Raw genomic sequence first — 23569 nt, forward strand, 5'->3', positions numbered from 1 at the left:
CTTTATATCCCATCTGTGTCAGTACATTGTGGTCACTGTAAATACAGAGCAAATGTTTGTCAATCCATTTACCATCTGGCTCCGGTAAAGATTCAAAGTGTTTATTGTTAAATGTAAAGCCTGGAAATGTGTATCCCTGTACAAATATTTTTTTACTTTGACGTCAGCCGTGCATCCAGATAAGTATTGATAAGTAAGTAATAAAAATACTGTTGTAGTCTGATGTAAACGTGCAGGGAAATGCAAGCAGTGCAGGGAAATGTAAACAAACAGTAATATCTTCAGAAATATCTTGAGTGATAGACTTTTTAGAAAAGTATAAACATACAGCCTTTAACCTTTTAGACAAGGCCATATTGTTTCCATGGTGTTAATCAGAAGCTTCACTCTAGCTTTGTTGTCCCTGATTACAGTTCTCACACACTTACAGCATCCTTCTTGTGCTTCAGTTAAATACACAGCGACTGGTTTTTGCCGTAATGATAACAATCTAAGCCCGTCAAAAAATAAAAAAAACAACAAATAAACAACCACTTTCTGTCAAAGGTCTTCGCATATTATAGTTTCCCTGCAATAACATGAAATATTGAATAACTTGTAATTTTGGACTGAATAAATGTTCCCTCCCTTAACAGTTTGACATAAGGTCCATGTATGAAAAACGCCACTACTTCTATTTTGGGTCAAATTAAAATGAATTAAAGTCAATGACATCTCTTCCTGTTGCATTATGAAATACTTTATCTTTCAATTACAGTGTGTTGTTAACATGAAACCCCTATGATATGCTTTATGTTTTTGAGTCTCCTTTAGCTTTGACTCGAACAGCTTTTTCAGATATTGTGAATCAGTCTGGATTTTCAGGATTGGATTATAATACAACTTTTACCTATTTGAAACCTGGTGAAAAATGCTGGTCAGCTAAATGTTGCTCTGTTGAGTTTTGAGAAATATTATGACTAAAAATGTTAATAGAACAAAAGTAGTACGTTATGAAGATTAAAACGAAGAAAAAGACTACTCAGGAATTAAATGATCCTCTAGCTATTTTTGAAATATCATGTTTGGCCAGTTAGTTAATGCAGCCTCAGGGCGGGCCAGTGTCTCCCTGAGCCGGTCTCAAGCCCGGATAAATGCAGAGGGTAAGAGGAAAGACAAGAATCTGGGACTGAGAGTTGGGACTTCAAATATTGGGACTATGACAGGAAAAGGTAGAGAGTTGGTCGACATGATGCAGAGAAGGAAAGTGGATACACTGTGTGTCCAGGAGACCAGGTGGAAAGGTAGTACGGCTAGAAGCTTAGGAGCAGGCTTTAAGTTGTACTATCATGGTGCTGACAAGAAGAGAAATGGAATAGGAGTTATCTTGATGTTAGGAACGCACTGGAAGGGAAAAGAATGTCAGATAGACTTGTGAGTCTGAAACTGGAAATTGAAGGTATAATGCTCAATGTTTTTGGTGTCTATGCCCTGCAGGTGGGATGTGAGTTTGAGGAGGAGAAGTTCTAGAATGAATTTGATGAAGTGATGCAGAATATCCCCAGGGATGAGAGTGGTAATTGGTGCAGACTTCAATGGACATGTTGGTGCAGACAATAGCAGGGACGAAGAGGTGATGGGCTAATTTGGTATACAGGGTTGGAACGCAGAGGGACAGATGGTGGCAGATTTTGCAAAAAGGATGGAAATGGCTGTAGTGAACACTTTTTTCCAAAAAAGAAAGGAACATAGGGTAATTTATGAGAGCGGAGGTACGCAGGAGGAGCACGCAGGTAGACATCATCTTGTATAGACGAGGTAACCGTAAAGAGATCAGTGACTGCAAAGTAGTCGTAAGTGAGAGTGTAGCCAGACAGCATAGGATGGTGGTTTGCAGATGACTGGTGACAAGGACGATCAAGACGACAAAGGCGGAGCAGAGGACAAAATGGTGGAAGCTGAAAAGGGAGGAGTGTTGGATGGTTTTCAGGGAGGAGTTGAGAAAGACTGGGTGGTCAGGGAGAGCTTCCAGATGTTTGGTCAACTACAGCTAGTGTTATCAGGGAGACACGTAGGAGAGTATTTTGTTATCATCTGGAAGGAAAGGAGATAAGGAGACTTGGTGGTGGAATGACGAAGTGCAGGAGTATATAGAGAGAAATCGGTTAGCAAAGAAGTGGGATACTGAGAGGACTGAAGAGAACAGACAGGAGTACAGGGAGATACAACGTAAGATAAAGATAGAGGCAGCAATGTCAAAACAAAGGGCGTATGATGGCCTGAGTGCTCAGTTGGACGGTAAGGAGGGTGAGAATGATCTATACAGGTTGGCGAAAGAGATAAAGATGGAAAAGATGGACAACAGATCCGGGTGATTAAGAATAGAGAGGGAGGTGTATTGACAGATGCTAGAAGAGTGATGGGACGATGGAAAGAGTACTTTGAAGAGCTGATGAATGTGGAAAATGAAAGAGAGGCAAGGGTAGAAGAGGTATTGTATTGTAGAGCACAAAGTAGCACAGATTAGTAAAAGTGAAGTGAGGAAGGTATAAGAAGAGGATGAAGAGTGGAAAGGCAGTGGGTCCTGATGATATACTTGTGGAGGTGCAGAAGTGTCTAGGAGAGGCAGCGCTAGAGTTTCTGGCTGGATTATTCAACAGGATCTTAGAGAGTGAGAAGCTGCCTGAAGAATGGAGATGAAGTTTGATGGTGCCCTTGCTTTTCTGCACTATGTCAACTCTCTAGTTTTCCCTGTCACCATCCCCATATTCAAAGTCCCCGTTCGCAATCCTAGATTCTTGCCTTTCCTCTTCTCTCTCTGCTTCCAGACATAACTCCCTCCTCTCCTTCTTTGACCCACAGTTGCCCAATTTCCACTGGTGCCCTGCAGGTTATCGGCACCAATGGCAGTTGTTGCTAACCTGGGCCTCGACTGATCCAGTATGAGATGCATAGGTTTTGATTTGTATATTTGGTTTTGGCACAGGTTTTACTCCGAATGCCTTTCCTGACGCAACCCTCTGCATTTAGTCAGGCTTGGGACTGGCTCAGAGATAAACTGGCTTTCGCCCCCCTGAGGCTGCATTAATAATAACAAGTTCATACAATAATAAGTACATAACAGCACAGTAAAAGGCAGTGAAGGAAAGATGCAGTGGCAATGGAAATTGCAATTCAGCATTTGCTTATTAAAAGTGCAAATAGAGAGTGTGTGTGAACTTACAGGTAAACAAGTGTAGGGAGTCTTTGAATATTCTGATGTAGTTCACGTCTGTTTGATGAGTTTGACCACTGTCGCACAATGGCAACGAGTTTAATGACTTTAATTAAATTATGGGATTGTGGCTTCCTAGATCAGGAATATTAATATTTCAAGCTCACTGTTCATCCAGGAAGTAGAAAGGATGAGCAGCTTTGAATATATAGGGGTCGACAACAGCGCGGACCTCACCTGCTCATTCAGCACCACACAGATGGCTCGACAGTGGCTGTATTTTCTGAGTTTGACCTGTTACCCAAGATCCTCAGTTACTTCTACAGCTGTATTAGTGTGAAGATTTTGACTGGCTTTATCACAGTGTAGTACAACAGCACCACTGCTTTGGATGGAAAACACCTGCAGCGAGTGTTGAAGACCCCCAGGACTCCACTGTCCCCTCTCTGAGGCCTATTTACCATCCTAGACTCCTTAACAGTGTGCAGCTGGACTGTATTCATTGGCTCCCTTGGACGTGACTATTTACCATTTCAGTTTGAACAGTATTTGCATTTTTAATGTTTTATTTGGTCAACCAATGCTGATCTTGGCACATTGTTGAAAACCAGTGCGGTCCTATATACATTGTTTACATTCCTGCAGACTTTACATTTCTACTGTATCTTTTGCTTGCTGCCCTTTATTGTGTTGGCATGTATTTTATTTTATATCATTGCTCTATCATTGCAGCACTTATGTCAAACTACCTGGCATTAGCTGTGGAGAGCAATGAATTTCTTTGAACAGCGAAATGTGTCTCCTTACAATGAACATCTCTATCTGCACTCTTTCATTTGTCATGTATATATTCCAATTAATACCGTGCCTTCTCTTTCCTCTTTAGTCTTGTGCTTTCTCATCTCTCCTCCGATCCCTTTTCTCTGTCTATATTTCTGCCTCCGCGGTGCAGAGTTCAGATCTGTCATTAATAACCATCCATTACGGTTATAATTTCGATTAGGTCTTTATTATTGCATAAGATTATTGTACAGGACTGTCTCAGAAAATTAGAATATTGTGATGAAGTTCTTTATCTTCTGTAATGCCATTACAAAAACAAAAATGTCATACATTCTGGATTCATTACAAATCAACTGAAATATTGCAAGCCTTTTATTATCTCAATACCTCAAAATAGTTAGCAAAAAATCCTATCTCAAAATATTAGAATATCATGAAAAAGTAATTTTTGTTTTTTTAATTGCATTACAGAAGATAAAGAACTTTATCACAATAGTCTAATTTTCTGAGACAGTCCTGTATAGGGTGTGTTATATTCTGCTCTCTTTCTTTCCTCCTCTCCTCTCACTCCAACTGGTCAAGGCAGACAGTTGCCCACCACCAGTCAGGTTCTGTTCAAGGATTCTATCTGTTGAAGGGGGAGTTTATCCTTACCTCCGCTGCCAAGTGCTTGGGGGACTTTTGAGTCTGTAAATAACATCAGAGAGTATATTTTTTACCATCTGAACCAATCTTACCATCTGTTTGCTGTTTGTAGATATGATAAAGAAAAAGGAAACATTGAAAATGGTGAAAATAAATCCCAAAGGTTTTTTTTAATACCTTTTTTTCCCCATACTGCGGAATGTTTTGCATCAAGTGGTGGATCTGTGACATATTTGTTTAAACTACTTATTTTTCCTTTGGCGCCACCTTTCCTCCATCTAATCCTATTCTCTGTATCCTCATCTCCCAGACCAACTTATACATATGTCCTCTTTCACAAAATCCATAAATCTTCTCTTCAGCCTTCTTCGAGGCTTCCTGCCTGACAGGTCCAACCTTAGCATCTTTCTACCCAGATCTTCACTATCCCTCCTCTGTGCATGGCCATATCTCAGTCTGGCATCTGAAATTATCTGCAAAACATCTAATATGCGCTGAACCTCTGACAGACTCATTCCGGATCCTAACTATCCCCATCACTCCTCTTTTCCACTCCCTCTTTTCCACTTTCCATTGTTCCATTTGGGTTCTTTGCATTCACACAAGCATATTGTGGCTAACCTTCAATTTACTCCTTTCAAGGTCATACCTCCACCTCTCGAGATTTTCCCCCACCTGTTCCCTGCTCTAGCTACATGCGGAAACATTATCAGTCAGTACAGCAAAGAAACAAGTTTTAACCCAAGCACCCGCCCTTTTGTCTTTATGCATTATTCAAAGTCGTTTTTTCAACCCTTTCATCCATATTCTGTGAAATTGCAAGGAGTTACCGTATTTTCCGCACACAGTGAGGGGAGGGTTCATGACAACCTGTAAGTCTTGGGAAGCTTTTTTTGTACTGCAAGTTGGACACCACCGTTTACGGGGACCCAGGTGTTGACATGACCCATGGTGGAGCTTGCGATAGAGGAGAAAAACCAAAATCAAATGTGCTTACACTAAAAAATCTGCAGTGGGTTACCCAAATAAGCATGACTCAGGAAAAAAATAGAATTCATGCTGATGAGCAATTCAGAAAAAAGGAACTGAAAGAACCTTCATGGCAGATGCTAATGAGTCAGCACAGGTCAAATGCTGGTGATATGTCTGAGCAGGCCTCCTACTAAGGCAAAAAAGGGTTTGTTTTAAGAGACAGCAGAAATGTTACCTCGTGATCAGTTTGAATGTTAAATTTGTCTAATCTCTATGACGTAATAGGTCTGAACTGTTTATTTTGAGGCCTAAAAATAGCGATATATCCTACCATGGCAATCTTTTATGTCAACAGATGATTTGAATTGACCTAAATCATAAACCCTTAACAAATGCTATTGCTATTTTGCACCCATCTGAAGTAACCAAATTTGTGATGCAGGTCTGACTTGTAGTTCAGGTCATGTGACTGAAGTCCACAGGTCTTAAAACCATATAATCTCATTTCATAATACCTACGTTTTTTTTTTTTTTTGTAAGCATACATTTCGCAAAAGGGTTTTGTGTTTATATGAAAAATTTGACCAAACATAAAAAAACCCATTAGTCTAAGTCAGATGCCCCTTGTTAATTGATTCAGTCTTAGAGTGTGTTAAGTGTGAAGGCTTTTTTTTGAGATCAGACAAATAAAATACAGGCTTTTTTGTACCATTAATATGCTTTGCAGTACTGAAGGGAGGAGACAACATCTTACTTCATAATTACTTCAAAGTAACTAAGACAACTTGCCTGTCTAATACATCTGACACACATGGCTTATGAAAATCCAATCTCTTCAAAGAGTCAACTGTTTTCTTCCCAGAACAGTCTCTGCTTTTGTTTGCACAATTGGCTTTTCAGGGATATCCCACCTAATTCCAGCTAGACAAAACCCCATTTTGCTCTACATGGATAAAAAATAAATGGCTTTGCATAAAGAGCACTGCACTTATCTCTACACTGTTCCAACTGACGTATGTTACCAAACCCCAAAAAAACCTGACTCCTAGGACTGACATGTACCTTCATACATTGACATTTTGCTGCAGGGCCTCAAATCATCACCTTAAGGTAAACAAAAGAAAGCCATTTTCAACCAATTAGGTTTCTGTATTGCAAAACACTGAATAAGTCAAGATTACAAAAGTTTTTCTTATCACAAAAAAACAATCAAACGATAGAATTTGCAGTATAAAACCCTTAAAATGGAATGATGACATGTTAGGCTCAAGAACATAAAATAAAAACAAACAAATTAAATGCAAACTATATCAAAATGTACAATTTATTTGATCGAAAATGACATTCTGATCTCCTGCAGTTAGCTTTTAGGTCACAGTTGACTAATTTGGGAAGTTGTTTCAAATGAAAGATGGATTAAGGGAATTTTTAAACTTGAACATCTCCTTCACAGACAGGCCCGGACGGTTCTCAGTGTATGATGGCTACATCCCCAAGGAACTATTCTGAAGCTACTCAAAGAAATCTTTGGAGGCAAGGTTCACCTTGAGATAAAAAACTAGAACTAATGATAGGGTTTTTTTCTATTTTGACAAGAAATTTCAGAAAGCTGAAATGATCTCAAGTGTATTTACATGTTGAGGGATTTTAACTGCTGCATGAACAAGGCTGAAAATAAACCAATCATTCACCATTAACAAAAGAAGTAGGATTATCTGCCCTTCACTCTTGATCAAATGCAAATCTTTATCTGATGGGTGCTGGATAGGCGAAGGGAGAAAGACTTTAACCAAGAAAGTTACTCAAGTAAAAGCAGAGGCGTCCAGCTGTGTAACACTTGACTAATTCAATATTACCCAAACCAGAATGATAGTATTTGAGTATATATTGTTGAATTACTGTAATGAGAGATTTAGGGTGTATTAAATGCACCGTCTGGTTCCCAGTTCAATTCCCGGCTCCTTCTAGTGTGTTGAAGTGTTGTTAAGCAAGATAATGAACCACTGACTGCTCCCCTAGCACTGCTCGATGGCAGCTACTGTTCATGGTTAATCTATGATGGGTTCATTGGAGAGATTGAATTTCCTCACAAGGATTATTAAAGGACAAATTATTATTATCTAAAGTATCTTGGTTTTGTTATATTTTCAACCACAGGATATTAAAGAAACTGGTTTTGTTGAATGTGAAAGCTGCCCATACACAATCAGCAGAAGAACAGCCCTGTGCAGGCAGTGCTACTCATCTTATACGTGAAAAAATATCTTGTAAAAAATATGATAGTGAAAACAGACAGGCAAGTGTCTGGAGGAAAAAGAAAAAAAAAAAACATTCTCGCCACAGTTCAAGTTTCAGGCACTAGTTCAGAAACTTAAGAGGAAAAGCTTTTAGTTTATAATTGCTACAGGAAAGAGAAACTAACAAAACATCGGAGAGCTTCTCCTGATTCGGTGGCAGTGTTGTATTTGTTGGTCTGAAAAGCAAGGAACACTGCAGTAGTCAATCTATTTCCCAAAAAATTGTTTGAATAAAACAATTGGATGATGTCCTACTACACCCCCCAAAATGAAATGCAAGAGGCAGTTGACATCAGCTATTGTTTGTCACTGAGGAAAAACTGCGGACATTATCTCACCCGAAATGATTTTTTTTTTACAAAAATTTATTTTCTTCTGTTTGGTTCAATGTAAACAAGTTAGAAACACATATCTTTCCTCATCTGAAAACCTTTCAGTTATATTTGAAGTCATAATTTCACTTGAGAAGGTTTTCTATTCTATTAAAACTTTCACAGAACTGGAATTTTGAGAAAAAAAATAAATAAGAGATAAAAAAAAACAACCTTTTATCAGGCTTGTGGCATATCTTTCAAGCCACTACGCAAGTGTGGACCTAAAAAAAAGTGCCACGCCAACAGTCCTGTGAATTCAGGGGAGATGTTAAAAGATTCCTCGTAAGGAAAGAAAAAGCAGTCAAGATCATTCAGAGTCTGACAGGACGATGATTTCCTGTGGATCACACTGGGTGGAAACGTGCACCTGGAGTGAAAAGAAAGGAAAAAAAAAAAAATTAAAAAGAGATGAGATGAAAATCACAATTCTTGTATTCAAAATTGGGGGGGGGGGGCACGACAGTGGGAGGCTCCAAATTTTCCAGTTTGGAAGTGGAATTGTGTTTCAAATTTCTTCAATTCCTTTGATGGCTGCCAATGTGTTTTAATGCAGTGAACATTCTTGCACAGAGCCGAATCAGGCCAGACTTTGATTCCTTAATTTTCATGCAACAGGGACATTCTCAGTATTAGTTTGGTCTGAGTAAAAAGCAATTACGCTGAGGAATGCTTAAGTGACACAAGTTATTTTGGCCTGTAAATTAGGAAGCAAAACCAGACTGCCACAGTACTGCATAAACATGTTATGTCGTGATCCAGGAATTGCACAGGCTGAAATGAGCCGCCTCACCTTGTTGATCTTGGGTGGGGGCGTGGACTGTGAGCTACTGACCACTTCACAGTCAGGCGTGTCAGCGCGAGTCGATCGCTGTGGGAAATTGCAGCTGATGGCTCCCATATCTGGAGGGATGTCTATTTCCCTGGGGGAAGAATAGGAGGAATTAAAGGATGAGAAACAGGTCAGTGTGACAGGTGGTGGTGTAGGGGGAAAGAGCTTAAAAAATTCAAGAAGTCATTTTTTAAATTAAAAAGAGAGAAGCAACTTTAATAATTCAAATAACACTGACTGATGCTATCTTTATCGAATTGAAAATATCATTACATTAAGAAGACGAAGGCGAAGAAGAAGACATGAAGCCTCACCTTAAATCCATACGAATATATTTTGTTTTCTGGGGGCTCTCTGATGAAGATTCCTGCCTCTTCCTCTTGTTGTCTCTTGTTATTCTGGGGTTCAGCGGAGACATATCGCCATTGGTGAGCTGTGTGAGCCCTTCTTCGCCTGTGATTACTTCCGTGGATGCGTCATTGGTTGTTGCTTGTAAGACTCCTGTGGGCTCCCCACTGGAGTTTCCGGTGCTCATGTGGACGAGTGGATTGTGACTGAAGGAACTGACAGAGTCCATGGAAGCTACGGGGTCATCAGACACCAGCACTTGGTCAGGCTGCACTGTCTCTGATTGGCTGGGGCTGTCTACAGGTGAAGGGCTCTGAGACAGCGGACAGACATGGGACTTGTCGGTATCATAAAATGGACTGAGCGTGCTGTCTCCGGGTTTGTCGTCCTCAGCCTTTACATTTTCTTCACTTGGAGAGACCCTTTCTGATAACACTTCTCTCTCCTCCTGCCTTTGCTCTTCTGAGTCGTAGCCCATTTGTTCCGCCTCATTACTGTCGTCTTCATTCTCTGAAATGAAGACGAAAAATGCAAATCATCACGAAGGAGGAACTGTTTTAACTTCTGGATGGGCTTGAATCACAGTGCAACTGTGTATATTTGAGAAGTGGTAGGTACATTAGCTAAGGCAAGCAGTTGAAACACATCAAAAAGATACCTGAAGAAAAAAATTTAAATAATTTAAGAAAAAAAACCTATACAAATAAGCTTTGGAATAACATTTACCCAAACTTTGCTGTTTTCCAGGTAATGGTTCTTGAACTGATTTTAGAAGATACTACAGGCTGCAGCAGTTATTAAAAAAGTTCCCTCTTTGGAGTGTTAACTCCAAATGGGAGAGCTTGGAAAACACTGCTGAATGCAGCACTTTTCCATTGTCAAAGACGATTTTTCATTTTGATACAGAATGAGACAAACTGATACGTACACTCAAATTACACTCCAAGTAATATTTCAGTTTTCATGCTATTTAAATGGACAAATGCTGTATGGTCCAAGGTCATTATTTCACATGTTCACTTTTTTTTTAAAATTACAATAGTTTTATCAGGTTTATCCCTTGTGAGCTTCTTCTTTTTGTCAGGTCTCACACAATAATCAATTTTTTGTTGTTCTTTTAGGTAAAAAAATATTAGCAACATGTCAAATTAGCCATTGATTCTTTAACCGTTTAAATTGGTATATTTTTGGCCAAGATTTAAACATTATTAAGATACAAACATATCTACCAACCAATCACCAACTCCTGTTATTTTCTGAAGTTTTATATTGCAGTATAGCATTATATTGCTGTCTGTTGAACACTTCTCAACGACTCGGGTCAAAATGTTTTCACAATCAAAACCATCAGGATACAAATATCTAGGAGACAAAGCAACACAGTATTTTGGAAAATATGTAATTAAGCTCTTGCCTGGCCCAGACTGCTGAATGCTGGCCTTGATCTCATTCTCTATGTCGGGGTCCGAAGATTCATCATCCTCGTCTTCGTCATCCTCCTCCTCTTCCTCCTCCTCCTCCTCCTCCACCTCTACTTCTACCACTCCATTGGTTTCTTTTGTTTTTTGTTCATTTGCTGACTTTTGGATCTGAAAATAGAATGAGATGCAGTGGTACTGGGATTTGTTTGATAGCATACTATAGATAAACACATAAGTCATTGATAGTATTCAAGATCCAGGTAATTCTGAAAAAGCTCAACTGTACAGAAAAATGCCTAATGCAGAGGTTTGTTATATTGCAATTGAGGCATTGTGTTTGTCCTGAAAGTATAACCTCTTTGAGTACATTAGGAATAGACAGTCAGACTTAGTTGCAAAACAGGTCTCCAACTCTTACTGCTGTGAAACAGTACAGAAGTAGTACCTCAATTGTACCTCATTTTTAATTCCTAAAGTATGACAGACATGTTATCGAGCCATATACTGATACTTTACCCCGTCCCACTATGCTTTGCAGTGTATCTTGCATTTTGTATATTTATACCCACTGCTTCTATGTGTTTTCCTCTTCTGCTATCAGAGGTCTATAGCAATAACCTATCTATGAAGTAATCTCTTACTGTTTCAGAAATGTTGCAATTTTTTTCAATAGAATAATACAAAAAAAACACAACTGTAGATTACAGTGTTGCAATTAATTAACAGAACCAAACAAAGTTACAATATTTGTTTGGGCCATGCTTTGGGCAATACTTTTCTCTTCTGCCCTTCTCTCTAAAAATGTTCTACTTTTTCAACAAACCACCAGCACACCTTCCTTCATTTCATCTATGCTAACTATATTTAACTTATACATATAGTTCACTTTATACATATGGCACCTCCATTTATTAAAACAATAAAAATCAAAAAGCACTGCAAAATTAGCTGAGCAAACATAAATTGGCCCATTTAAAAAGTTTTGTCTTTAGGTGCATCTTTGAAAGAAAATGTCCTTTATGTTCTATTTTTGATTAACTTTGGACTTTTGAGTCCACACCATGACTAAAGATAAAGGGACTTTATGGGCTTAAATTCTAAAATGCAACTTGGGAATTTTTTAATCAGCGAAACCCGCAACATCTTATTTCTATCTTTTACCTGTCGTTTGGACCTTTCTTTATCTTCTTTGTTTTCTTGTTTGACGGCAAATTTCCTGATGACTTCCTCCAGACGAGACATGGCCGTTTCTCTGTTTGACCGCAACTTCCGAAGTAGTGTGGTGTCCGACAGTGCCGGGTCCCTGGCTTTACAGGTTGATGGACACAAAAGAAAGGCAAAGAACAAAGAGGGGAAAAAGAATGGAGAAAAAGAAACAATAATCAAATGCCTTTACAGGAGTTGTGTACTCACACTTGGCCTGTATGGTATAAGATTACCAAATGGCAATCATCTTAATGTAAATTAATTGATCAGTGATAAAATGATACTAGAGGCTATACTCGGGAAAATATAGCAGGAAAAAGAACAATATTTTCTGCCTGACTTCTTACAAGGCACATAGGGGTCTGTGAGATGTGAGCCAAAGTTGTAAACCAAGTCCAGGTGACGTCTTTCCTGCAGCATGCTCCCCGTCTCCCTGAAGGCCTCCTCGGCGATCTGGGTAATCTGCTTTTTGTTCAGGCCAAGGTTGTGTCGCTTGGTAGTGAGTTGCACCAAATGGAGGATGTCAGGGTAATCTGGAGGGTTTTTACGGGCTTCGGGGCTGTTTATGAAGCGCTCGATCTGGAAATTAAGGAAAACAAGCAGTGGACTCATGAGCTGGGCATTAAATTACAACTCTTAATAATATGCAAATTATGCTTAAACTACTAAAATGTTTTACGTTTACATTCAACATTGTGGTATTTATAGAAAATATATTTATATGTTAAGTTGGACGATTATTTTTGGTATTTAGCAAAAACACTAGTAAGAGTCCGCTGAGAGCTTCTCTTACAAGACATAGGCAATCAAAGACCAACCAAAAGATAATAATGAATCCAATGAGAAATAATCCAATCTCAACCTGGGGGACAGGCACCTTGTCTTTCGTGTGAATCGGCTTCAAACCTTTCTTTTTGACAAAGCATAGAGTTATTGCTAGGCTAGCCCCCAGTTATGCTTCTATAGGCTCACTCTGCTGACTGATCCCATGATGCACTTCTCTCATTCCACCATTCTTTTCCTATCCTGTGTGCACGTATTCCCCTTCATAAATGAATGACAGTTAAGTAGTGTATTTTCCTGAGTCCCAGGCTCTCTTATTTCACACGCTCCCAGGGGGCATTTCTTGATCCACTGTGAAGTGTACTGGCCTCACACACACCACTATTATTTCATGAATAATAAAGCCATTATTGTATCCTGTTGTCAGAATCGTGTAGCCATTAGTGCTGCTGTTGTTATTAGCTTATTAGAGATCATTTGTGCCTGTGCCTCGCAACCCTCGAAGCACCGCTGTCTATCATACTCTTGCTTTCTATCACCCTATCCCTCTGTCCTCTCTAGCTTTCTACCCCAACAGGTCAAGACAGAAGGCTGCCCACATTGACCTTGTGAATTTGAGCCATATAAATAAACAAAAAGTTTTGGAATGTGACAAAAACTTTTTGGTTTTGCAGGGGGCTTCCAGCTCGTGGTAGAAATGGCCACTTGAGCCTTGTCCCTGACGTCTTCCAAATTAACCCTGATAACTACACAGATAATTTTTAAGAGGGTTTATTTATACAAGATGAAGAACGGGGTCAATGCATGAAGTAAAAAAAGTATGGTTACAACAGGAACGGACGCCGCAAAGTGTTGCCAGCCGAAGTGGTGCTCTGACATGTGACATTAACAAGGATGTTGAAGATGAGGCTAGCCTACGTAGCATATTGGGCAAACTGCTAGGCTTCAAAAAGACAGCAAACACCAACTTTCCGAGATAAAGCAAGAGCTACACCGGACAAATGGCAGACTAGAGGATGCTGAGGCCCGAATGGATAAAGCAGAAATGGTGATGAAGGCAATGACGACGCTCATGAATCGGCTATCACAGTGCCAGGCTAGCATGAATGCTAAACTGATAGAACAAGAAGGACAGGCTAACAGAAATAATATCCGAATCTACAGTATACCCAAGGACATAGAGGGTGGCAACATCTCCATCTTTCTGGAGAACGTACTAAGAGTCACTGGATTTTCCACTGGAGTTGGAGCTTGAAATTGAAAGAGCATACAGGGCTACGGCGCCTAAACATATGGACTCATGAGCGATGACCCATTTCATCATTGCCAGGTTTGTGAACTACAGAGAGAAGGAAGAGGCAATCCGTAAGGCCAGGCAGAAAAGAGAAGTGTTCTACAACAATTCCCACTTCTATGTAGAGTACGACTACCCATCTGCATACTCAGAAGCAAAGACAATACTGAAGAAAAGGAAAATCAAGTTCCAGACTCCTGATCCAGCACGATTATGGGTCTTCTACAACGACGGCGCCCGCCTGTCCCAAAGCGCAGCAGAGGCAACAGAGGACATGTCCTCCAGTGGGGTTCCCTTTACCATCATACCTGCCCCAATCAGCCCGGATCAACGAGAGACAGAGCTCCAATCAACATGGCTAGTAAATGGGCGCCATCGGACCGGCATCCCGCACATGGTTGAAGGAATATCGTAGGGGTAAAAAGGCCTCCCAGACGCATTACAAAGAAAAGCTCCAGAAGTTCAAACGGAATCCCAACCAAGAGTGAGAGATGAGCGACCACCTTACTGAGTAAGAGATGCAGATAGATCCGAGCTGGTTTATATCATGTTTTATTATTCTTACAAACTAGGATGCGTAGTTTTATTTCTAAATAACTCAGAGATAAAGGACAAGGAAGGAAGTTACTTCTTAGTCTCAGACAAAATAGAAGGTGTCCAAATAACCCTACTAAATGTCTATGCACTCCCTGGCAGTGATATTTCGCTGTACAGAAAAATCTACCTGATCACAGAGGCAACAGGTATATTTGTATGTGGGGAGGACTGGAACATCAGCCTCGATCCAAAATTAGATGCCTCAAAAGAACCAAACCAAACTGCCGTACACAAGAAGGTTACGATCCTTATGTCATAACTGGGGATAATAGATCTCTGTAGAGACTTCTACTCGTCAAGATGTGATCATACACACTATTCCCATCCCCATACAGTCTACTATCTATACAAAGCAAAAGTACTATGAATCTTGCTCAAACTTTTCAATGCTTCTGGCAAGGGAAATACAAAAACAACAAGCAGATAGTACAATTTACAAAATTAGGGACCCATGCTCAAAAACCCACTTATATGAACAACAGGAAATACAATTGGCTTTTCAGAATTACCATTAACAACTATATACTCAGCCACCATGAGAGGATGACCAATGGATGAAACCATTCTTAACACCCCTTAATCTACCCACTTTGTCAGAAGATCAAAACAGAAAAATAACAAAGGAAAAGCTGAACAACGCAATCTCAAGATTGAAAACCAATAAATCACCAGGGCCAGATGGGTTTTCTTCTGAATGGTACAAGACCTCCAGATGTGCGCTATTGTTGCCAACCAGCACCACAACCGCAGAACTGTTAAAGTCGCTGGTTATATATCAGGAAAACTGAAATGGTCCTTTTGTGTCGTCATATGCAGATGGAGCTGTTGCCATGAACCCCAGATGGGACCATCTCATTGCAGAGAAACAAGCTGAGGGCTCCCACTGATTTAGTGTTATGGTGACTTAAATTTTTAGGCACTTTATATTCATTTTGGTGGTGTATCTTTAACTTATTTTGAAGTCATGTTTAAACCATAGCGACAAGAGTATAAGAACGTTAGGGCGGTGGTTGGTAATAGAAGGGGATGAGGGAGAAGAGACGGTTCAAACTTTATTTTAGCTGTTGAAAAATAAAATTCATGGAGTGTTTAATAATAAAAAATTAAACGTGATCTATCTATTTAGATAATAGAGAAGGAAATGTGGAATTCCTGGTTCTTGTTCTTTATTTATTTTTCCACATGTATTTTTTTTATTATGTATTTAGGGGGGCAGAGAGGATGTTAACAGAGACTTTGATGTTATACTCATGTTATGTTGTTGGCGCAGTGTTACGTTGCATAACAATATTCAATTCAATAATGTTTAGGGGACACATAAAAAGTTTCCAAACTCTGCAAAGAAAATACTTTCTAGAAAAGAAATGAGATTTTCAGATGCAGGTCACTACATTACCAAAAATCTCACAGTGGACCCAAATGACCCAGTGCGAAAAGAAATTTTACATGCTTATACATCTGAATGAACCAAAGGTAATATATCTAGACTGTTCAAGGGCAACACGATGAAAACAAACATTCCACAGTCTGTATTAAAGACAACTAGAAGAATGAAGTTAATTTTGAAATCTCAGCAGAGCAATGGTAATTATTGTGACTTTCAGTGGAAATGCACTAATTTGCAGACATGGTGAGTTTGCATGGAAGTGTCTCATTAGACTCTCTATGACCCTTGAATAGAGGAGGAGAGGATACAAATTCTCTGAGAGACCAACTTTCTTACAGAACATTTTAATTAGTATCTATTTGGGGTTTTGATATCAGCTGGCAAGAAACCCATCAACAGAAACTGCCTGCGTCCTGACCCCCCAACAATAGAGGAACGGTTAGATATTGTTGAAGAAAAATATAAAGTATAAGATCATTTTCTCTCTTTGTTTGCAAATGGATTAATTTTCCCAGCACTAAGTCAAAATGACACTCCTTTGTACAAAGGCCATCGCAACATTTAAGAGATCTGGTGAGCTGAATCAACTCTCTGTCCACTTACCTGGTATTTTCATATCTCTCCTGATTTGGACTCTGAACTGAGATGGCTTAAAACTGGGACAGAGTATATTAGGATCTTCTTACAGGTGACTTTACGTGCCTTTACAAGTTTACACACCTTCACCCATTATTTTTGCCGTGTTTTGCTGTATTTTCTTAAATGGCTGTTATTCCTGTTATTATTATCTCTTTTTTTATAGGTACAAAAACAAAAATATTCTGTATTCTACTACTTTCACAGTGATTGCAACTATGCAATTGTAATGCCATGTCATGTCCAAGTTTACCCATCTGGTGTTCTATTACCTGAACCTTGTGAAAAACTCCACTCACATCATTTACAATATTTTAACATGGTAACTTGTAGGACACCTCAAGTCTCCCATTTTACATGATGCTCCCATGTTATATCACATATATCGTTACAGTTCAACCTCCTTCACAGCCTTGTAGCCAAAACAATATCACAGCTTCATCTCTATGCACACATCCCTGTGCACACCCACCTTCCTATCTATCATCATTATTGGGTTTGTGACAGCATGGTCCCGATGCAATATTGCAGCTCTTACCAACTCCTCCGTGAATTAAGCCTCATGTAAAATCACGTTACCCGGCATGAGTGGCCCTCCTGGACTTGGTAGTTTCCATAGATTTATAGCAAGACAAGTGCACAGATGTCTACAATTATAAAGCTATCCTGTGGTCACATGTGCTTCATGTGAATTTATTGTGTCAAATCATATGGTATTTTTTTCCACAGGTGCTATCAAAATGGATATACAGTGGCAGACCATAATGTCTCAAGCTGAAAAATCCAATAAAGTGAAATCTACCCTGACAAATGTAACAATAAACTATTGTATTGAAATGACACAAAAATATAACAAGCAATTACAACACATGGTTTTCTATTGTAGAAGATTATATGATATTCTAGAAGCTGATTAAAACCCTGGAGCATGAATACAAACTACCAGCTAAGTACTAAGTCTTCAACAAATGTTGTATTTTGGGAAATTTAAGCCCACAACAAACTTACCTTCCTGTTTATCTCAGGATAACGGGTTCCACCGAATGAGATCCTCTGCTCAATGACTCTCCCCGTTAAAGTGCTGCAATCCTTTAATTCACACAGCTTCTCATAAATCTTCATCATCTGTAGGAAGACAGATGGATCTTATAAACCACGACCTGATTTAACATTAACGCCTTCTCACAACTACTGGACCACAGGGTCCAACAATAATATATGACCTTGCGCTTGAGCTTGTGTTCCTGGATATATACTGAGTCCTCTGCTTCCATCTCTTCTAAATTCAGCTCTGTCTGCTGCAGTCGACATATCTCCTCATTGTAGGACTTAAGTAGATTTTCCAGGTACGCTATCTGAAAAAAAGTCAGGAGCACAGGCAATGACATTGTATTATTGGTTTTGTTCTTTTTTTGAGCGGAAAGGAAAATACTAAAAAGCATTCTCTAAACCCAGACACTTTTTAATAAAGAAAGATTTGAGTTGTTATTAAAAGTACACTTCTTTTTTTTTTTACCTGTTTCCTGGATGCCCTGTTTGCCTTTTTCTCCTCTTTACTGTTGCCCTCTGACAGGCCTGAGGTGGAAGGTTGCTCAATTTCTAGCGCTGGTTGGGACCCCTTTTCCCCCGTATTCTCAGATACTTTTTCCTTGCTACTACTTTTGAGCATTGCAGAGGTAGACTCAAGAGAATGTGATGATGAGGTAGATTGCTCACGATCCAGTTTGACGAGAGTCTGCCTCCTCTTGGCTGCATGCTGCTTGAGTACAGTGCACAGTTCATTAATGTAGACAAAAGTCTTGGAGCGGTTAGCCTGAGCATGAGCTATACATCGGCCCAAGCTGTTCCTGAACTCCACAGATGAGAGAAAGTCTGGGCAAGCCTTGGCATGCTTGACTTGGAGAAAGGTCATAACTTCAGGGCAGTCCTTGGTGAGAGCTGAGCAGTGCGTCACAAACTAGAGGGAATACGAAAATGAAAGGATAAGAGAAAATGGAATGTGATGAAACTCGAGGAAATAAGAAAAAACAGGTGAGTCAAGCGGCACCAATGAGATCAGCATGTTGTGATGTGACTTAATCAGATAAAATTCTGTTTCCATACAGCACTTAATAGTGGATGATTGTTAATGGCTGCTCCAATCATTACAAAAAATTACAAATCCCAGAAGAAGGGTGCAGAGAGACAAAATAAAAGGTAAAGGAGTGCTGAAATGCAGCTTTTGCATAATAGTGATATATTGGTTTTCAAAACCACTTTAACCTTGGGGTAAGGCTGAAGTCTAAAATTTACTTGGAGGTTAACAGACAATTATTCCTGGCCACAAGCAGCTATATTTTGGACAGTATAGTACTATGTCCCTATGCGACATGTTAAGATATTTTGGACAAGGTGTAGACATTTATCAAATGTTGAAACTACATCTGGGTGCTGGCAAGGTTTGTCAAATAATTTGTGAAAATTATTCCAAAAGTGTGTCTCTGTTTATGCAGAGTTTCATTGGTGTACTGCAAGCTCTGCAGCATATCAGGTCTAAATCGAACCCCCACCAGGCCAAGTATTTGGAGAATTTTTTTTCTCAGTGTTATAAGAACCCCCACTGTACACTACAGTTAAAGTGAAATGGTAGAAAATTATGGACACTGGAAAACTCATTTTAGTTAAATGAGACCTCAAAAAGCAGGTACTGAATGTTTCTGGTTCAATGGTTAAAACTTCAAACCAAATCAAAGAAGGGCTACTTCCAATATACAAAAGCTGACATACATTACAAGAATACAAGGGGAAAATGTATCAGCCCCAAAACCGCAGACAGATTATCCCACAGCCAACAGCATGTCGAATTATCATTTCAACAGTAAAATGAACATTAAGAGCTCCACTCATTCAATGATGTTAGGCAAGCTCAAATGGATGAAGTACAGTGGAGACATATAATATTTGGTCTGCAATGGAGTTTTTTAGGCACAAGTAATACTGTGCTGCTGAGAACAATAGTTTCTTTTAAAGAGATGTTATTTTTTAATCCTTGTTTTGTTGGAAAATACTGCTATTACAAGTAAATAATATATTTTTGAGGCCCCCCTGCTATTTTCCCTTGTTTTTGCTCCTAAATTATTCAAATTAGCATTCAGATGTACAGACCATGGTTTCTGAGAATCTCAGGGATCGTCAAAAACCCATATTCAAGTGTAGAAACCAAAATGATCACTCAATTTGACACCAACAACAGATCAACAGCACTTACAATAAGCAAAACGTAACTAAAGGCATGTAAAAAACAAAAAAATCTACAATGACTTCACAATGTGCCTCGATTATTTTCATATTGCAGGGTTATGAATACAAAATTATATGTAGTGTGGTAGAGGAGACTAGAAATCCAAGTTTGACTTTAAGAATTAAATGTCATTTATATTATATATATATATATATATATATATATATATATATATATATATATATATATATATATATATATATTTTTTTTTTTTTTTTTTAAACATTGTTAGTAATATCATTTGGTTTACATCCTTTTCACTGTCACATTAAAAAAAACCACTTTAATGTTATTAAAGTATTCTGGTCCCCAATTACTTACTACATGATAATTTATGTATATATATCTCATATCTTCCTCCTCTTCTTTCAGCTTTGCCCTTCAGGGGTCGCCACAGGGAATCAAACTTCTCCATCTAACCCTATTCTCAGTATCCTCCTCTCTCCCACCAACTACCTTCATATCCTCTCTCACTACATCCATAAATCTTCTCTTTGTCTTCCCCGAGGCCTTGTGCCTGGCAGCTCCAATTCCAGCGTTCGTCTACCAATATAATCACTATCCCTCCTCTGTACATGATCGAACCATCTCAGTCTGGCCTCTCTGACCCTCTCGCCAAAACATATAACATGTTTTTCCGCTGATAGACCCATTCCTGATCCTATCCATCCTGGTTACTCTCCTTAGCATCTTCATCTCTGTGAGGTCTAGCTCTGCCTCCTGTCTTTTTGTCACTGTAACTGTTTCTCGGACATACAGCATTGCTGGTCTCGCCACTGTCTTGTACGCCTTTCCTTTCATTCTGGCTGATAGTCTTCTATCGCTTAGTATCCCGACACTTTTCTCCACCCATTCCAACCTGCTTGAACCTGTCTCTTAACCTCTTTTCCACTCTCTCCGTTGCTCTGGACTGTTGACCCCAAGTACCTGAAATCCTCCAACTTCTTAATCTCGACTTCCTGTAGCCTCACCTTTTCCACTTGGGTTCTTCTCATTCACAGACATATAGCCTGCCTTGCTGTAACTAACCTTCATTCCTCTCCCAGAGCATATATCCACTTCTATAGATTTCTTTTCCCCCACCTCTTCCCTGTTCTCTCTCTCTCTCTCTCTCTCTCTCTCTCTCTCTCTCTCTCTCTCTCTCTCTCTCTCTCTTTCATATATATATATATATATAAAACATTAATTTAGTACTGACAGGACAACACTTAGATAAACCTATTCAGGGATATTTATGCAGAAAAATTAGTGTATAAAACTGCTTATAACAGTAAAATAAATACTGTGAAAGAGGCCCAATCTTAAAAACAAACAAACCTTTGAATGCATATTAAATCATACTCCCAGCACTAATAGGATGTGTTAAAAAAATAAAAACTGCAGAAGAACATTTAGTGCAGGTGCCATAAACTCACCTCTGCAAATAACTCCTGATTCTTCGCCAGCAGAGCATTGGCCTGTTTATTCGCTGTTGCAATAGGTGGCTGGGTAATGTGGGTTGAAATGGGCTGTTGAGCTTTGAGTTGCAGATCAGTGTTGGCTTTATGCTTGGAAGATGAGGTGGAAGCAGTGCAAGGTAATTGAGGACTCTCGTCTTCAGCACTATCAAGGATTATGATCTTATCAGCCATTGAGGCAGGGGCCACCGCCATTTGTGTCGTTGCTCCTTTCAGAAAACACAAACATGAAACTTTTGATTACGAACATAGAAAAAAAACATGATTCACAAGCATTTTCAACAAACCTAAGGCAAGGAATAGAATGCATGTATTTTTTAGTTTTTTTTTTAACTGACCTGCCATTCATTCATGTTACATTTATGTTATGTGAGAAAGTCAAAAAAGAGTGTCCAATATTCAAGCTAACCTTTAAAAATAAAGTATAAATTCAGTTCAGGTCTACAAGGGAGAAATATTCATAAGATTTGGATATCACTGAAATTCCCGGTGTCACAAAAGCCATGTATCAGTAGTTTAAAATTCACTGACTGATGAGGATATTTTCCCAAGTTATACCTATAAAGATGTAATCCAAGATAACTTCAAACTTTTAATTTATACATATTTGTGCTCTTTTAATACTTAAAAGCAAAAAAAAAGACATACTGAGAAACAGATAAGGGCTAGGAATTGAGACTTGAGTTACAGCAATAACTGTAATAACTGGGCTTCACCTACAGCAATAAAATACTGTATAAAATACTATTAATATATAATAATAATAATAATAATAATAAAATACTAATCGTTGTTTTTATCATATGCAATATTCAGTTGTATTTGATTTCTTTGGATTCAGCATTGTAATGTGTTACAAAGAAATAGTGTGATTCTCAAGTAATAAAAATTCCTCTTGATCATATATTACACTACTATTATCAGAACGTAACGTAACGAACACCGTCCAAATACAACTTTTTCCATTATCGCTGTCTGTAACTAATATTTTGGTAATTACGGAAATGCTGAATTGTTGACTTATCTCATGATTACACGAGACCCATGTAAAAGACCATTGTATTGTACCCGTAACACAAATTTCCAAGTATGTATGTAATGGTGATTTCACACAAGGCGGTGAAATAGTAGATATAGTAGAAATAGTAGCTATATGACAATACAATCAGGAAGAAGGAAAAAGAAGCATTGACAAATATACTTTTCCATGGTGACACTTACCGACCTCTTGGTTACAAGCTAATTGACGTAAAGACAAAAGATGGCCGTAAAATCCCGCAGAAGAACAAGGCGGCGATGAATTTTAAATTTTTGCTCAAGTTAGCTAGCATTAGCCATGGCTAACATTTAAGCATTGTTACTCTGCCTAATAGGAAAATAAAAACGGGTAGAAAAGCATTATTTTTAATTTCATTACTGACTCAATACGGGTACTATGCCGCTCTAGAAAATATCACTTTTCCTCAAATACAAATTCTATTGAGACACCGCTAATACAGATACACGATCGGGAACTGGTTAAAGCGCTCGGTGAGATTAGTATCAACGTCTGTGTTTGGAGGATGTACTTCTTTAACGGTGGTTAAACAAGTATCGGGGCGCATTACTACCATCTTCTGGTTAGGAGTAAGAACACGCCTTTTTGTTTCAATTCACGGAGTAAAAAGACCTGTTAGGGTGCATCGCTGAGAAGTGGAGAGGTTTTACTCAATATTGTATTAAGAATTATGTGATAATGTCATGGTATTATACAAAATAGAGACAATGAAAAAGTATCCATTCCTGCAAAACCAGTCACACTGATGGGTACAGAAAAAAAATGTGTCTAAGCAGAGGTAGGTTTTAATGTTTTATGAATATTAAATGCTGAACATTTTATTTCACGAGTGGATAAATGGATTTTCTTCTGAATAAAAATAATTCGTCTTTGTTCACAGATGTCACGCAAATGAGCTGTGGGACTAGGAACTAATTCTCCTCCTCATGTTCCCCTTGGGACTGAATGAATGAATGAAGCGGACCAGACTTCTCCCACCACCTGATAAAAACACCAGCTTTGGACACTCC

General features: G+C 38.8%; 1 protein-coding gene across 2 annotated transcripts; it reads right to left on the reverse strand.

Moving 5' to 3' along the window:
- Positions 1-6183: 6183 nt before the first annotated feature.
- daxx (death-domain associated protein) lies at positions 6184-23038 on the reverse strand. Of its 2 annotated transcripts, none has more exons than XM_086178239.1 (11): positions 22724-23038; positions 21461-21708; positions 18282-18722; positions 17989-18120; positions 17774-17890; positions 12416-12647; positions 12024-12169; positions 10856-11030; positions 9408-9951; positions 9055-9184; positions 6184-8631 (listed from the first exon to the last, which is right to left on the reverse strand). In XM_086178239.1, exons 2-11 carry the CDS (start codon positions 21695-21697, stop codon positions 8572-8574), a joined length of 2214 nt encoding a protein of 737 aa, XP_086034365.1. In that variant the 5' UTR covers positions 21698-21708; positions 22724-23038; the 3' UTR covers positions 6184-8571. The 2 variants fall into 2 exon arrangements, with proteins under 2 accessions (XP_086034365.1, XP_086034364.1); XM_086178238.1 differs by having other exon boundaries at positions 6185-8631; positions 21461-21711.
- Between the last annotated feature and the right edge of the window lie 531 nt (positions 23039-23569).

This window comes from Fistularia commersonii, chromosome 30, assembly GCF_037954325.1.
Source record: "Fistularia commersonii isolate RoL2024-O1a breed Wild chromosome 30, RoL_Fcom_v1.0, whole genome shotgun sequence".
In the NCBI taxonomy this organism is placed as follows: domain Eukaryota; kingdom Metazoa; phylum Chordata; class Actinopteri; order Syngnathiformes; family Fistulariidae; genus Fistularia; species Fistularia commersonii.

Excerpts from the sequence above, each read along its gene's own strand:
- daxx (XM_086178239.1), bottom strand. The coding sequence starts at position 21,697 with ATGGCGGTGGCCCCTGCCTCAATGGCTGATAAGATCATAATCCTTGAT. Across the intron at positions 17,891-17,988 it reads AACACAAGCTCAAGCGCAAG|ATGATGAAGATTTATGAGAA; the intron begins GTCATATATTAT and ends GTCTTCCTACAG. Across the intron at positions 12,170-12,415 it reads CACAGACCCCTATGTGCCTT|CCAGGGACCCGGCACTGTCG; the intron begins GTAAGAAGTCAG and ends CAACCTGTAAAG.